The 15,663-nt window shown below is 41.2% G+C and overlaps 1 protein-coding gene and 1 non-coding gene across 3 annotated transcripts in view; one reads left to right on the forward strand and one right to left on the reverse strand.

Annotated features, from left to right (window-relative positions):
- Positions 1–10,776, forward strand: part of rtkn2 (rhotekin 2) — a 55,623-nt gene extending 44,847 nt beyond the window's left edge. Inside the window, exons 9-11 of one of the 2 annotated variants that reach the window (XM_043712310.1) lie at positions 682–847; positions 3,463–3,570; positions 8,324–10,776. In XM_043712310.1, coding sequence (XP_043568245.1) covers positions 682–847; positions 3,463–3,570; positions 8,324–8,859 — 810 coding nt within the window. In that variant the 3' untranslated portion in view covers positions 8,860–10,776. The remainder of the gene's footprint in view (positions 1–681; positions 848–3,462; positions 3,571–8,323) is intronic. The other variant, XM_043712309.1, reaches the window with a different exon arrangement.
- A 3,033-nt stretch (positions 10,777–13,809) lies between these two features.
- trnag-gcc lies at positions 13,810–13,880 on the reverse strand. Its single transcript has one exon. It is a non-coding gene; the product is annotated as a tRNA-Gly (tRNA).
- Between the last annotated feature and the right edge of the window lie 1,783 nt (positions 13,881–15,663).

The following is a 15,663-nucleotide window of genomic DNA, read 5'->3' on the forward strand; positions in this document are numbered from 1 at the left end:
CCGCCTTCTTGACCTGCAATCTTCTTCCTGACCTCTCCGCCCCCACCCCCTCTCCGGCCTATCACCTTCACCTTAACCTCCCTCCACCTATCGTATTCCCAACGCCCCTCCTCCCTACCTTTTATCTTAGCCTGCTTAGCACACCCACCTCATTCCTGAAGAAGGGCTTATGCCAGAAACGTCGATTCTCCTGTTCCTTTCCTGCCTGACCTGCTGCGCTTTTCCAGCAACACATTTTTAAGCTACATGTTTCTCATGCGCAAATTTATTTGGAAAATGTTATTAGGCTGTCCACTTCTAAACACAATCCTTTGCACAAATACACAACTTCCCAACATAGGGTCCCTGACACAGACATGAATTGGAATACCTACCCTGGCACAAAGAGGCCAAATATAGTCATGTTGACCCCCACTGCTAATTTTATGAATTCTCTATTTTCATTGTTCTACCACTGGGGACCGTATGTTAAGCTAACTAGGTCCTGAGCTCCAAAACTGCTTTTCTAAACCTCTGTGCCTGCATTTGGCTCCGTGCCAAATATTGTCTAACCTTCTATGAAGCTTTTGACTATTTTAAAGGCAGTTTATAAATCCAAATTATTGATTAACTGGGTTAGATTGAATTACGAAAACTATTCTAACTATTGTAATATTGATCTATTGTAATTCAAATTTGCAGGAAACAAGGATCCGTGCAGTATGCAAAGGTTCAAGGATAAGGACGTACAGCTTCTCTCTCATCAACCCCTCCAGTGGTGAGACAAAAAGTCGCGTGTTTGCTGCAGACTGTAAAGATGATCTACAACGGTGGATGGAAGCTTTTTGGCAGCATTTGGGTGACCTAAGTGAGTTGACAGACAGCAATGCCAAAAACTACTGATTTGTATGTACTGAATAAAGAAGAATTCAAATTCTGCCACCCTGCAAATTAATTACCGACAATGCATTTCTTGCTCTGAAAGCTAAAGTGGTCTCCCTGAACCAATCATTGTAAGATTTATTCAGTCATGTACTTCTATAATTCGAGTGACACTGTATTTTAATTCTAATAGTCTTAGCAGGTGGAAGGTTATCAACCATCTTGTTCCCCTTGTGAGAGGATCAAGCTGAGTCGCCAGCTCATTATCATAAAGATATTGTCTTTAATAGTCCAGGCTCTGGTCCTTGCCTAATATGAGAAAGGGAGGACTGCAGATGCTGGCGAGTCAGTCGAAAAGTATGGCGCTAGAAAAGCACACAGGTCACTCAGCGTCCGAGGAAGAGGAGTCTCCTGCTGCGCTTTTCCAGCGCCACACATTTTGACTCTTGCCTGATATGGCCAGCTCTGGGAGGGAGTTGAATTCTAAATGAACCTGTTAAAATAATATTTTAATGAAGTGTGGTCAATCCATGAAACAAGCTCCTTAGGGAAATAGATACAATAAACTATTTCAAAGGCAAATTTGGTTACTTTTTTTGAGAATTGTCTAATGAGCATAATCTGTGATTATGGTGTGGTGGGGGTGGAGCAGATAGCACTACAGCATTAGGTTTTAGACATATGCTACTGAAAGGGTTCATTTTGGCTTTGGGTGTTGATAAGTGGGCCCAAAACTTGGTCATGCAAATGATAAAATTAAGACAGAATCTATGAATTTGAAATGAGAGTCAGTCCCATCTATTTATCAAAGCCTAATTATCTGTTGCCCTCTCGAAAGATAGCACCTATTCTTTTGATTTCTTCCAGTAACATGCAAGATTGGTAAGTATTTAAAAGTTCTGTCTGTGTGGCTTTCCTTTCAAGATTTTTGATCTAAGTATTTTTAATGTCAACAAAATGCCAATGTGATAGTTATAATGGATATTTACTATGAAAACATATGTTGTTAATAGCATATTTGTAGGCTGGTGGTGTCATGGTCCCAGTATTGCCTGCATCTTGACACAATGGCTATATATTGATAAGTAAGAATATTAAAAAAAGTGGAAAGAATAGGGAAGCATAATTGAGGTTGAGTAAATATGAATGGAGGAGGCATGATCAGTAAGTTTGTAGATGACACGAAAATTGATAGTAGGGTAAATAGTAAGGTGGAAAGCCTTAGACTGCAAGACAATCTAGGTGGGCTGATCAGATGGGAAGAATAGAGGCAATGGAATTTAATTCTGAAAAGTGTGAGGTGACTAACTTTGGGAGGGCTAGTAAGCAAGGCAATGAATGGTGGGATCCTTCAAGAGGGCCTTGGTGTGCATGTCCATAGATTCTTAAAAGCAGTGAGACAGGTAGATAAGGTTATTAAGATGGCATAAGGGATACTTGCCTTATTCGTCAAGGAATTGAATACAAGAACAGGGAGGTTATGATGAAGGATGTGATTGCACTAGAGAGGATGATGAGATTCACCAGGATATGGCCTGGATTAGAATGATTCAGCTGTGGACACTAGATAGGCTGAGGTTATTTTCTTGGAGGGTAAAAGGCTGAGGGGGAAACCTGATTGAGGAATACAAAAGCTATAAGGGCCTTAGACACAGTATATGGGGAGAAATTTGTCCCCCAGTTATTGACCCCTCTGCGAATGGACAAGGTAGGGGATAGGAGCTTTAGAGGGCATTTGAGGAAATCTTTTGTCACCTAGGGGTGGTGTCTGGAACTCTCTTCCCGAAAAGGTAGTAGAGGCACAAACGCTCCCAACATTTCAGATATATTTAGATGGACACTTGAAGTGCCTTGGCATGCAAACAGTATTGTTCCCTGTAATTTTCTTTCTGGCTGTTTGAGCCTCCGAGGTCAGTGCACAGAGGCAGTTTCTAGAACTGGAAGTCAGTGCTGCAATTGTCAGGCCTATGCTGATCACTCTGTGCGAAACCTTGCAACAGATGTGTACATGCACAGCTTAGGGGGACTGTTGCATGCAAGGCTGTAGGCTAAGTACTGGAAAATGGGATTAGAGTCGATGGGGGCAAGGGTATGATGGACCGAATAACTTTGTCTGGGGTTTGGAAAAGGGTGAGACAACAGACATGGTATAAATCAAATGGCAGAGAGAGAACTTGAGGGGCTGAATGATCTTCCTCTTGCAAATTGTTAGGTATCTGAAGTTTCAAAGGCGCAGTAACAGGCAGAATGGCCACAATCTGGCCTGTAATTTCTACAATCTTCACTTCATTCACTAAACCAGCAAGAGATTAGTGAGCAGGACTAACTTCCCAGATAGCTTTTTTTTTTAAAAAAAAATCATTATAACAAAAGCTTTGTATTTGTCTGATCAATGTAATTCAATTTACAGTTTCCAACAGCCGCCACATTATGAAAACCTCACTTTAAACGCTTCAGAATTGTTCATGGTTTCTGCTTGTCGAATGCAATTCTTTCCTTAATAAATACTGTAGCATTGGAAAATTCCCAGATTCTTATTAACAGAGAGTCTGTTTTAATATTTCTTTAAAATTCCAGTAATGGCTGTGCGTTAACTTTCAGGCCAGTGGAAGCATTGTTGCAAAGAGCTTATGAAAATTGAGATTATGTCACCACGGAAACCACCTTTATTCCTCACAAAACAAGCCACTTCAGTCTACGATGATATGAGTAAGTGGCCCTCGCCTTTCTAAATGTGGCCTTGTAATAAAAGAATCATTGTTTGAAATTCAAATAGTTCCCATCTATAAAACAAAAAAATGCTACTCCGTGCATAATTTGAAGATGCATGATTTAACCAGCAATGATGGAATCCAGTGATGTGAATTTTAATATGGGTCGGGTTACTAAAATCTATTACTACAAACTGCTGGGAAATGTCAGTGTTTCTGAATACACTTCTTGGGTTTATACTTTGCTTTCAGTTTTATTAATATGCTCTGTGTATGACTGTTTTATATTTCATTTTATTGCCTATCTATCAAATCCAAGGCACATTCTTTGAAATCTGCCAGAATGAATATTATACTTCATTGTAACTTTGCATACTGCATTGTTTCTTTAACTCCTTTTTTGACTCTGGTATTCTTTTTAAGTTAAGGTCTTAATTGTTCAGCTCTAAACAAAACACTTATAATATTTGGCACTATTTTAAAATTTATTTTCATATATTCATGGAATATGAGTGCTGCAGGCATAGACTTTATTGCCCATCTCTAACTGCCCTTGAATTGCCCATGGTGGTGAGTCACCTTCTTAGATACTGCAGTCCATCTGGTGCTATTGGGAAGGGAGTTCCAGGATTTTAACCCAGCAACATTGAAGGAGTGGTGATATTGTTACAAATCAAGGTGGAATGTGACTTCGAGGGGGTCCTGTAGGTGGTGATGTCCCCCTATATTTGCTGCCTTTGCCCTTCTGGATGGTAGAAATCACTCATTTGGAAGATTCTGTTAAAGGGGCCTTGGTGAGAGTGGGAGTGTGTGAGTGTTGAAGGTGCTAGATTGGGTGCCAATCAAGCTGGCTGCTTTGTACTGGATGTTGTTGAGCTACTTGAGTGTTGCTGGAGCTGCAGGCAAATGGAAAGTGTTCCATCACACTCCTAGCTTGTGCCTTGTAGATGGTGGTCAGGTTTTACAGAATCTACTTGCTGCAGAATTTCTTGCGCCTGAGCTGTTCTCACAGTGGTTAATGGCTGTACTGGTTAAGTTTCTATTTAATGGGGACTCCCGGTATGTTAATAGTGAGGGATTCTTAAATGGTAATGACGTTGAATGGTATGGGGAGATGCTTAGATTCTCTCATGTTACACATGGTAATTACCTGGCACTTGTTTAATGTGAATGTTACTTGTTGTTTATCAGCCCAAGTTGAATGTTAACCATGTCTTGCTGGATTCAGCCATGGACTGCTTCAGTATCTGTGGAGCATTTTGCAATCGTCAATTAAAATCTTCACTTCAGATCTAATGGTGGATGAAACAGTTGAAGATGGTTGGACTTAAGACACCTCTCTCAAGGAACTTCTGCATTGATGTATTGAGCCAGAGCATTTTCCTTTGTGCTGGGTGTAATCCCTGTTCCCTTATCACACCCTTGCTCAAATGTTGTTTTGATGTCACTTTTACCTCATCTCTGGAAATTTGGACCATAGTTGGAATGAGTTCTGGAATATGTGGTCCCGTTGGAATGCAAACTGAATTTGGGGAGGACGTCATTGATTATTATTCACTACATTTTTGATATTTGTGAGTAGGTTTGTGTAGTAGAAATTGTTTGACTTCAACTTGTCCTGCTTTCTGTGGAAAGGACGTACGTGGACAATTTTGCACACTGAAGGTATGGGTGTCTTAACGATCCTGGAATAGTTTGGCTTGGTAGCATTTTGTTCTGGAGCACAGGTCTTCAGTTCTATGCAGGAATGTTGTGAAGAGTTCGACTTTTCTGTGTCCAATGCACTCAACTGTTTCTTGCGGCACGGTGGCTCAGTGGTTAGCACTGCTGCCTCACAGCACCAAGGTCCCAGGTTCGATTCCAGCCTTGGGTGACTGTCTGTGTGGAGTTTGCACATTCTCCCTGGGTCTGCGTGGGTTTCCTCCCACACTCCAAAGATGTGCAGGTTAGGTGAGTTGGCCGTGCTAAATTGCCCATAGTGCTAGGTGCATTAGTCAGAGGGAAATGGGTCTGGGTGGGCTACTCTGCGGAGGGTCAGTATGGACTGGTTGGGCCGAAGGGCCTGTTTCCACACTGTAGGGAATCTAATCTAATCTATTCTAATGTGCAGTAACTCAAATTGGCTGAAGTCTGGGACCTGTGATGCTGAATAATTCAGGAACAAGCCAAAGTGAACTATGCTTCTGGTTAAAGGTGATTACGAATGCTTCAGCCTCGTCAAAGAAGATGGATATGTTTGTGGAATTACCACCTCCAATTTGCTGTTTCAATGTGCAGCTCCATGCAAGGCTGAATGAATGAGGACCTGCAAAGCTTTGATCTAATTCTGTTGTAAGGTTTGCTTTGTTTTGTCGACAACATCTTCTGCCAATAAAGCCCTGCATAGCTTCTCCAGGTACATATTTAGATGTACACAGTGCTGTCATGCATCCTTCTTTGAACCAGGGTTGGTATCTCTGGTTGCATAGTAAGATAAACTGGGGAATATGCCCAACCTTGAGGTTTAGGCCATTTTGTTTTTGCCGATGTTCACAGCACCTCATGAATTTTATTTTGAATCTATCATTTAGCAGTGGTCACGTCACAAAACGTGCTGGAGGATGTCCTTGGTGTGAAGATGGAACTTTGTCTCCACAAGGACTGCAATCACTCATAGCATATTGTCATGGATAAAAAGTGTTGAGAACCAAAGTGTGAAACCAAAGAAGTACGTTTGAAAGAGAGAGTGAGTGGTGGAGAGACAGAAATGTTTAGAGAGGTTTGTAGATTTCAGGGCCTTGGCAGCTGAAGATAAATGCCAATGACAATAAATGTTGAGAATACACAAGACGCCAGGTTGGAGCAGGTAATCAATTGTAACATATAGAAAAAGATGGGTTGTCTTTTCACTTTGCTGCCATGCATACTATGGCTACACGAAGGCTTCTGAAGGAATCAATTCTGTTCCCTGGTCAGTGTTCGATTCAATTGACCTCTGTCTCATACAATGCACTTCCAACTCATTGGATGACTGTGATGTCAATAATTACTAACCAATCTATAAATTCACCTTTTGTTATATTTATTGTATGACTAAATCCCATACTCTTAATCATCCTTACAATATTTTAATAAAGACATTTCTATATTCCCTCTATTAAAAGCACCTTTGTAAAAGTATTGCTGGTATTTACAGTCTCAACACTAGGTGGAGTTGTGCACCATCATTTAATATCACATAACATCCAGATGCAATGAGTCATAGAGATGTACAGCATTTAGTTTAGAAATATTTACAAATAATGAAATAATCATTATTTCATTAGTTTAGTAATATATATATGTAATGCTGTTTCCACATCACTGTTTTTATAAAAGTTCAGCAAGAGCATTTTAATGGTTTGTGCAATGTTTTGAAAGACTGAGAGGAAAAGAAATACACAAAGTACCATGAATAATCCACACCATCTTCCTGCAGCTGTTACCATATATGGCCTGATTCCCATCATGGGATATTTGATGTTGTGTGGAAGCTAATCATAATTCCCAGCATTGTTGGTGAGTCACAATCTGTCTACACTCTATGATTCAGGTACACTACTGAACAGAGGAAATGAAACGTCAGAAGAATACTTTCACAACTTGTTATAACCACATGCTCAAATACTTAATGAAAGTTATTTCACACAATTTAAAACAATTTATGCTATATGTGGTGATTTCCCAATAGTTCTGCAAATTGAATCTTTTAAGCAGTTATGGTCCTCTGGGAGTTTAAACTGGTGACATCAGCAGAACATGAGCACATAAAAATTATATTGAACAGATCTGGTTTTGCTTGTAGGCAGAAATATAAAACGTTTTTATTCACTGCTTTTGCACCCCTCTCCCTCTTTCATTCCCCCCAACACTTCATTTTTACCTAACTGAGCTTGCTAATTCTATCAGAGCTTTATTTCCTTACTCTATCTCCTTTCTCCCCTTCAGCCCACCATAATCTCAATCTCCCACTGTCTCCCCACCTCTGGCCCCATCCCTTGCCTTCATTACTCTCATATTCCCCCTCCTGCTCCCCCTACCGTCACGCCATGGTGCTCTCTTTCACTGTGTGTGTGTGTCTCTCTATCTCTCTGTCCGAATGTGAGTTTCTTGCACTCCCTTCCTTTCTTTCTGCACCAGTGTTTCCTACATCTCTCCTCTGTTCTCTCTCTTCACCCTTCTCCTCTCTTTCTCTCTCATTCCCCCTGACGTGTTTGTTCTCTTTTACTCTCTCTCGTCTTCTCTCATTTGTGCTCTCTCTTTCATCCCCTCTTGCGCACATGCGTTCTCTCTCTTTCACATCGTGCACATTTTCTCTCTCTTTCCTCCACATCAGCATCATATCTTACATGCACATCTTGGACTTGCTTGCTCTCACTCTTTTTCTCTCATCCCCTCTTGCATGTGCTCGCGCTCTCTTTCTCACTCTCAGATCCTCTCATGTATTTTCTCTCTTTCTCTCATCCAGTCTCCCGCACACTGTCTCTCCCACTCTGTCATGCACTGTCTCTCTTTCACACATTCATTGTTACAATATACATTCTCTCTCCCTCTCTATCTCACACGCACTTTCTTGCACATGTTTGCGTTGTGTCATCTATCTATATCAAACCTGAGAATTGTTTTCAAGTAAATGTCTGTTCAGATTATCAGAACTACTATGTTGACCTGAAACTAAGTTGTTACTCGTTCCACCACTGGTACTGTAATTGGCTCTGTTGCATGTTTTACAGATGTGCAGTCTCCACAGAAAGATGAGAGTCTAGTGGACATTATCCGGACTAGAATCCAGGAGACCGATGGAGAGTTCTTGCTCACTAAGCAGGATCTAACTGAACCCCCTCAGTGGGCAGCCCTGTTTGATGGCAGCCACAATATGGTTGTCCAGAGGAATGTTCTGACACCAAATGGTAGCAGCAAGCTTGCTCTGACATCACCAGGAAAAGCCAAGAAGAGGCCGGCACCCTCTCCACCCGTGGGAAAGCAGCCATTCCACCTAGGGGCCCCCCACCCAGAACAGTGTCAGAAAAAGAACACCTGGAGAGTCGCAGCTCTTTCTGATGTAAGGTCTGAATTGCCTACCTCCCTGGATGATACAATAGTCCTGGCTCCTCCTGGACAGTGTGCAGCCGATGAAGTCCAAGGTGAAAATGTAGCCCAGGTAGTAACCAAGTTGGACCAGCCTAATACACCTGTACCTGTTCACAGTCAGAAAGGATCCATTAAAGCAAAGCTTGATCCCAGGACCTGGGTTCTGTCTCAAATGTAAGATGTGAGATGGATTTCTTAGTACCTGGAAACGGTGGGAAATGCAGATAGTTTCTCTTTTACATTGTATCTCTTTAGGATTTCTTGGGTAGATATCACCATTTGGGTTTAATATGGCCTATCAAGAAGCCAGTCATCCCCCTAAGTTGTTAGAATTTTTTGCCAGTTATTATATTGTCAACATCTGTCCTAGCATAGTTAGCAAAAACCTCAGTGCTGTTTCTCCTGTACTAAAGTAATTTAAGGGAATTTTTGTCTAACTTTCTTTCCCATGCTAACTTTAATTTGAGCAAAAGGTTTTTTTGCAGCTAAAATAGTGTTAACCTAGGCACTGAATAGTTTGGCGAGGAAAATGAATTCAAATAGTTGATTTGTTTTCTGAACTTCTCTATGTTTATATAGCAGTAGACGGAATTCGAAAGATTGTGTATTTTGTTTGCATTTAATTTTTGGAAACTGCCGTCAGCTCAAGAGGATCCCAGATTTCTTTGACCAGTGATGTTTTGTTGCTTTGATTTTGTTTTCAATGCTGGGCACGATTATTAAAGCAATAAAATAGTTCAGCTGGCATGAGCAGTTTTATTACTGGTTATTAATCCGTAACTGAAGTTTAAATGAAAACTTTACAAAATGAAGCTTTATATCTCCTCTACCCCTCCCAATTTAAAAAAATTTCCTAATATTTTTGGAAGAAAGACATGTATTTAACTCATTTCTCATCCTTCAGATGACATGGTGTGTTTTATTGCAAATCAATATTTTGTAATGTTGGTAATGGAGGATCTCATTTGGACACAGCAGACTCGCACAAATGGCACTGTGAAAATGAACAGATAGTCTGTCGAGGAATAAATATTGACCAGGACTCCGGGGAGAACTCTCCTGCTCTTCAAAGTAGTGGTTTTCAAGTTCTACTGAAGAACCCTCAACCCAGCCAAAACATGTCATCTTTGAGATTGCTGCACTCCCTCAGTACTGAACTAAAAGTGTCAGCCTGGATTATGTACTTAAACTTCTGGAGAATAATTGAGCCCATTGCTTTATTCAGTCATGGAGTGATGTTAGTGCTTGGCCAGCACTTGTTTCTGAATCCTCATTGCCATTGAGAAGATAGTGGTCAACCACCTTCTTGAACTGCCATAGTCCATATATTGTAGATATATCCTGTTAGAAAGAGGGTTCCATGATTTTAACCCTGTGACAGTGAAGAAACAGCTACATATTTCCAAGTCAGAAAGTTGTGTAACTTGGAAGGGAACTTGCAGGTGGTGGCGTTGCCCTTCTCCTTGGTAGCAGAGGTCACCAGTTTGGGACATGCTGTTTAAGAAGTGACAGTAAAAGCTATAAATTATAACTGGCACCTCTAATACTTTGTATGTATTGAAATGCTCTACTCATCCACCAAGGGAGGAATTGTGGCACAGGGTGTAATGCCCCAGCATTTAAACCAGAAGCTGCAGGTTCAGTTCCTCCTCCAGGACCTGTTGGCCATGGTAAGATCCAGAGAACCGGTTAATAACCCTTCCAACCTACCCATGACAGTTGATGTCTTCAAGCTTCAACTTCTTGTCTCTCTTTCTGTCAACATGCAGTCCATTAAGAGAGAGAGAGATGCCGATGGCTCTTTGCAGACCATGGCTACTTTTTGGCAGACTTATCATCTGTTTTACTCAGCCTGTGTGTGCTGCCCTCTATTTTGAATCTCTCATCTTAGCTTTCCGTTTAACTGCTAAATCAAATCCAAAGGCATGAATTCCAGCAATCTGAAGCTGTGATTTTTTTTTTTTGTTTTTGAAGTGTCAGGTACTGAATACTACTGATCACATCTGTCAAGGCCTACCGCAAGGTTTATGCGAGTCTCAGCACCAGCTCGAAGAGCAATGTGTAGCTCAGGTTGAGGTTCTGAATGTAGGTTTGCTCACTGAGCTGGAAGGTTCATTTTCAGACATTTCATCACCATATTAGGTAACATCATCAGTGCGCCTCTGGTTGAAGCACTGGTGGTATTGCCTGCTTTCTATTTGTGTGTGTGTAGGTTTCTTTGGGTTGGAGATGTCATTTCCTCCTCTTTTTCTCAGGGGGGTGGTAAATGGGATCCAAGTCAATGTGTTTGTTGATAGAGTTCTGGTTGCAATGCCACGCTTCTAGGAATTGATATGTGTCTCTGTCCAATTTGGACAAACAAGCAGAAAACTAGCCACTAGGATACATGAACATCAACTAGTCACAAAACGATATGACCCACTCTCACTAGCATCCTTAAATACAGATGAGGAAGGACACCACTTCGATTGGGACAACACATCCATCCTAGGACAAGCCAAACTGAGACATGTACGAGAATTCGAGAAGCATGGCATTCCAACCGGAACACTATCAACAAATACATTGATTAGCTTAGATTCCCTTCACTATGGAAACAGCCCTTTGGCCCAACAAGTCAACGCCAACCCTCCGAAGAGCAATCCACCCAGACCCATTCCACTACACTCACCCCTAACTAATGCACCTAACACTACGGGCAATTTAGCATGGCTAATTCACCTGGCATGCAATCTTTGGACTGTAGGAGGAAACCGGAGCACCTGGAGGAAACCCACGCAGACACTGGGAGAATGTGCAAACTCCACACAGACAGTTGCCTGAGACAGGAATTGAACCCGGGTCTCTGGCGCTGTGAGGCAGCAGTGCTAACCACTGACCACCTACCATTGACTTGGATCCCATTTATCATCCCTGAGAAAAAGAACAGGAAATGACATTGCCAACCCAAGGAAACCTACACACACAAATAGAAAGCGGGCCATACCACCAGTGCTTCATCTGGAGGCTCACTGATGATGTTACCTAGTATGGTGACGAAACATCTGAAAGCGAACCTTCCAGCTCAGCGTGCAAACTCTGAAGAGTAACATCTCATTTCTGTAGCCTCTAAGACTCAATATCAAGATCAATAACTTTACAGCCTGTTCCTATTCTTCCTTTTTTTTTGCCCACCCCACACTCGGTCCTGTTATGTTATGGGTTGCTTTTAACACAGTCACTCATTCTCACGTACTCCTAGACCCATTATCACATAACCCATTTCCTCACACTTGGCTTTTATTATTTCTTCGTTTGCTTTTCTTCTGTCCTGGCCTGCTGTTCATTATCTCCTTGCTTATCTACCCCTTTCATATCTCTCTCTTGCTGGGCTCCAGCTCCATCTAACCACTCACCTCTCCCCTTACCTCTCTTCCTCACTTCAGCTCCAGCATCAATATCAGTTTTTCCTGATCATATCTTTTGTTGTTGTCTGGGCCCCAAAGATTTGTTCCTTAGTATGAGGAAAGGGAAGATAAACATTTTAGCTGCCAGTTCCTGTCAAATATTCTGTCCTCGCCAGCTATGGTTGCCCTCCTGTTCTCTCATCAGATTAATCACTGGTGATAATTGACAAATTTTGATTATGGGAGCATGAGATAACAGTAGACCTGACGACTGATCATTCCTGATAATCCAGTGGAAACCTGTGTCTCATTCCCTTGTGGGAGCATTTTGCCCAATATATTGGTAAATGTGTAGAGATATTGATATATGTATGATCAATCATGACCTTGCTGAAGGAGTCTACTCCTAACTCATGTTTGTATGTATATCCGTATGCGTATTTACTCACTGATCTCCCCACAGATACCTTTTCTCTAATATAAATCACATCTGTGACACATGCTAATTTAGTATCTGTGAATTTTTATCATTTTTAATTCATGTTCTTAACAGAAACCATTGTTCGTGTTATTTATAGAATAAGTAGTTTAGATTTTTATTTAATGATGCTTGGATTTGATGTTGGATGCCAGCAACTACTTTCAGGAAAAGGAAGATAGGAAAATAAATGGTGAAGGATATAAGAAGGTGATGAATTAGAATTCAACATCAAAGGTCCAAAAAGAGGTGTTGAGAATGGGGAAAAGAAAGGTGAGGGAAAAAGATGTTTAAAAATTGGCCTTTTACAAAACAAACCTGAAAATTTTGAACTTGACAAATGAAATGCCTATAGCCAATGTAATGAAGCAATGCTAATGCCAAATAATGATTTTTAATCTATTGGTTGGAATATTAGTTGTACTTTTAATCTGCTTTTTTTAAAAGTCTGCTCGTGCCCTGAACTCAGCTAGGATAGTCACTTAATTTGCATTACTGTACTCTCCACATTCATCCCATTGAGACATTGATGGGTTTCTGCTGATGTGCCATCTAAGACAATGACTTCAAGGGAATTTGAAGGGTTCACATGTCCTTTGAAAGGTATCTATAGCAATCATCTGAAGTGATCGATAATTGGAGACAAACCATTAAGATAATAGTTTGGACAATGGGACCTTGGCTAAATATGAGCTAATTATGTTGCCTTCAATGTCTTTTTCTTTAAATCCTGTGGCCTTCAGAAATAAATTTTCATCCCTGAAGTTTGAATGTGATGCTTCACTTTTTGAAGATGTTTCTTTATTCTTTTCCTCACCCATTCTTATCAGAGTGAAAATTGTTTCAATGTCATACCTAGTGACTATACCTAACTTGGCACTAAATGATTAGATTAGATTCCCTACGGTGTGGAAACAGGCCCTTCAGCCCAACAAGTCCACACTGACCCTCTGAAGAGTAACCCACCCAGACTCATTTCCCTACATTTACCCCTAACACTATGGGTGATTTAGCATGGCAAATTCACCTGTCCTCCACAGCTTTTTGGAGTGTGAGAGGAAACCAGAGCACCCGGAGGAAACCCACGCAAGATACAAGGAGAATGTGCAAACTCCACACAGACAGTCGCCTGAGGTGGGAATTGAACCTGGGTCCTTGGCGTGTGAGGCACCACCGTGCTGCCCTACACAAGCTTACAAACATAGCGGCATAGCTGAACTGAGACTTAGGGGCACTTGGGAAGAACAGGCGGAAAGGGACACCATGCATTGGCCGGGAATCCAACCCGGGTCTCCCACGTGGCAAGTGAGAATTCTACCACTAAACCACCAATGCAAACAGTAAAAATACTTACAGGGTAAGGAAAGTAAGAAGTGAGATGGAAAAATATCACACCGGCAGCAATGCGGAGTGCCTGACTGACCCAACAATAGAGCTTGGCCTTTGCTGTTCTAAGTCTGGGAGTGCTGGATGTTGACACTCTGGATTAATTGAGAAGCGATTGACTCTTTCCCAGCATTTGCATTCCCCACTTTAAAAACTGCTCAAACAAATTTGGAAAGTAGTGGGAGGAGAGACAACATCCACCTTACAGAGAGGTTGCTTCGAGGACGGATGCAAATTGCTCCCAGCGATCCAAGCCATAACCCAGGGAAAATGTATTGAATTGAAATACTATAATACGAGATTGCAGAGTTAAATATATTGAATGAAAGAACTTCATTCCTTGTGCAAAACATTTAAATCAGGGAGCATGGCTTTGTCCTTGGATGCAATATGCATGTGATGAGCTGCCTCCTTTCTGGAAGACTCCAAATCAAGAAATCAAGTACAGACCTGCAAGGAGGGGCATGGTGTACAAGTGACTGCTGGACTCTCATTAGTAGCTACAATACGCAATACCTTTTTAAAAGCAAGATTAGTGAATACTAGCATTACTGGGATATACCCTTTAAAAATTGATCCATGACTTCCTTACTAATAGCAACGCCATCCTACCACTTGTGTACCCTTGTTGGACACACTGTGGATTACAACAGAACATTATTTCCTCTTGTAACATCAGCAGTTTTCTTTTATTTTGAAAAGCATGCTGCACTGTTAAGGACAACATAAATTCTTGCCCGAGTCAGCAACCCCATGAACTTGAGTATGAAGTCTAGTTGAAATCTGCAAAAGATTTTTCAATGTATCATATTTGGAAACAGATGAAAATAATTAAGATACTTCCTCCGCCTTCAGGCACTGGGTATTAATAATAACCGACTCCAGGACCGTCTTCACTTATATCCCAGTGCATTTTTCCCCAACTCAAGTTGCAGCCATTTGTGTGTCAGTTTCAGTAACCCTTGGTAAAGGTTGCGAACCTTCAATGAAAAAATACTCTTCTGCTCACTGTTGCTGTTTAGTTGCCTCAGCCATCAAAGACAAGAATACTAATCCCACCAAATAACCTGCTTTAAAAATAAACTAAATTGTTGGAACCTGCTGCTTAACATAAAACTGGATCGAACTTTGCAGAATTTATATCACAAAAGTGGTATTTTTCAATTAAGTGATATAGCATGTGCTATTTAATTTAAAGATATTTTAAATGTAAGCTTCACACATGATGTGTTTGAAATAAGTACATTAATGCATTTAAGGAGGTGGTAGGAGGGAGAAAAGCACTTTATAGAGGTTTACAAAATTATGAGGGGCATGGATAGGATAAGTAGACAAAGTCTTTTCCCTGGGGTCGGGGAGTCCAGAACTAGAGGGCATAGGTTTAGGGTGAGAGGGGAAAGATATAAAAAAGACCTCAGGGGTAACTTTTTCACGCAGAGGGTGGTATGTATATGGAATGAGCTGCCAGAGGATGTGGTGGAGGCTGGTACAATTGCAACATTTAAAAGGCATTTGGATGGGTATATGAATAGGAAGAGTTTGGAGGGGTATGGGCCGGGTGCTGGCAGGTGGGACAGGATTGGGTTGGGATATCTGGTCGGCATGGACAGGTTGGACCAAAGGGTCTGTTTCCATGCTGTACATCTCTATGATTCTATGATTGGGGTTCAATGAAGGAGTTGCAGATTATTTGTATGGGATGTAAGTGCTGATTTTAACCTAACAAGCCTAA

The sequence above is a fragment of the Chiloscyllium plagiosum genome, chromosome 22 (genome assembly GCF_004010195.1).
Source record: "Chiloscyllium plagiosum isolate BGI_BamShark_2017 chromosome 22, ASM401019v2, whole genome shotgun sequence".
NCBI lineage: Eukaryota > Metazoa > Chordata > Chondrichthyes > Orectolobiformes > Hemiscylliidae > Chiloscyllium > Chiloscyllium plagiosum.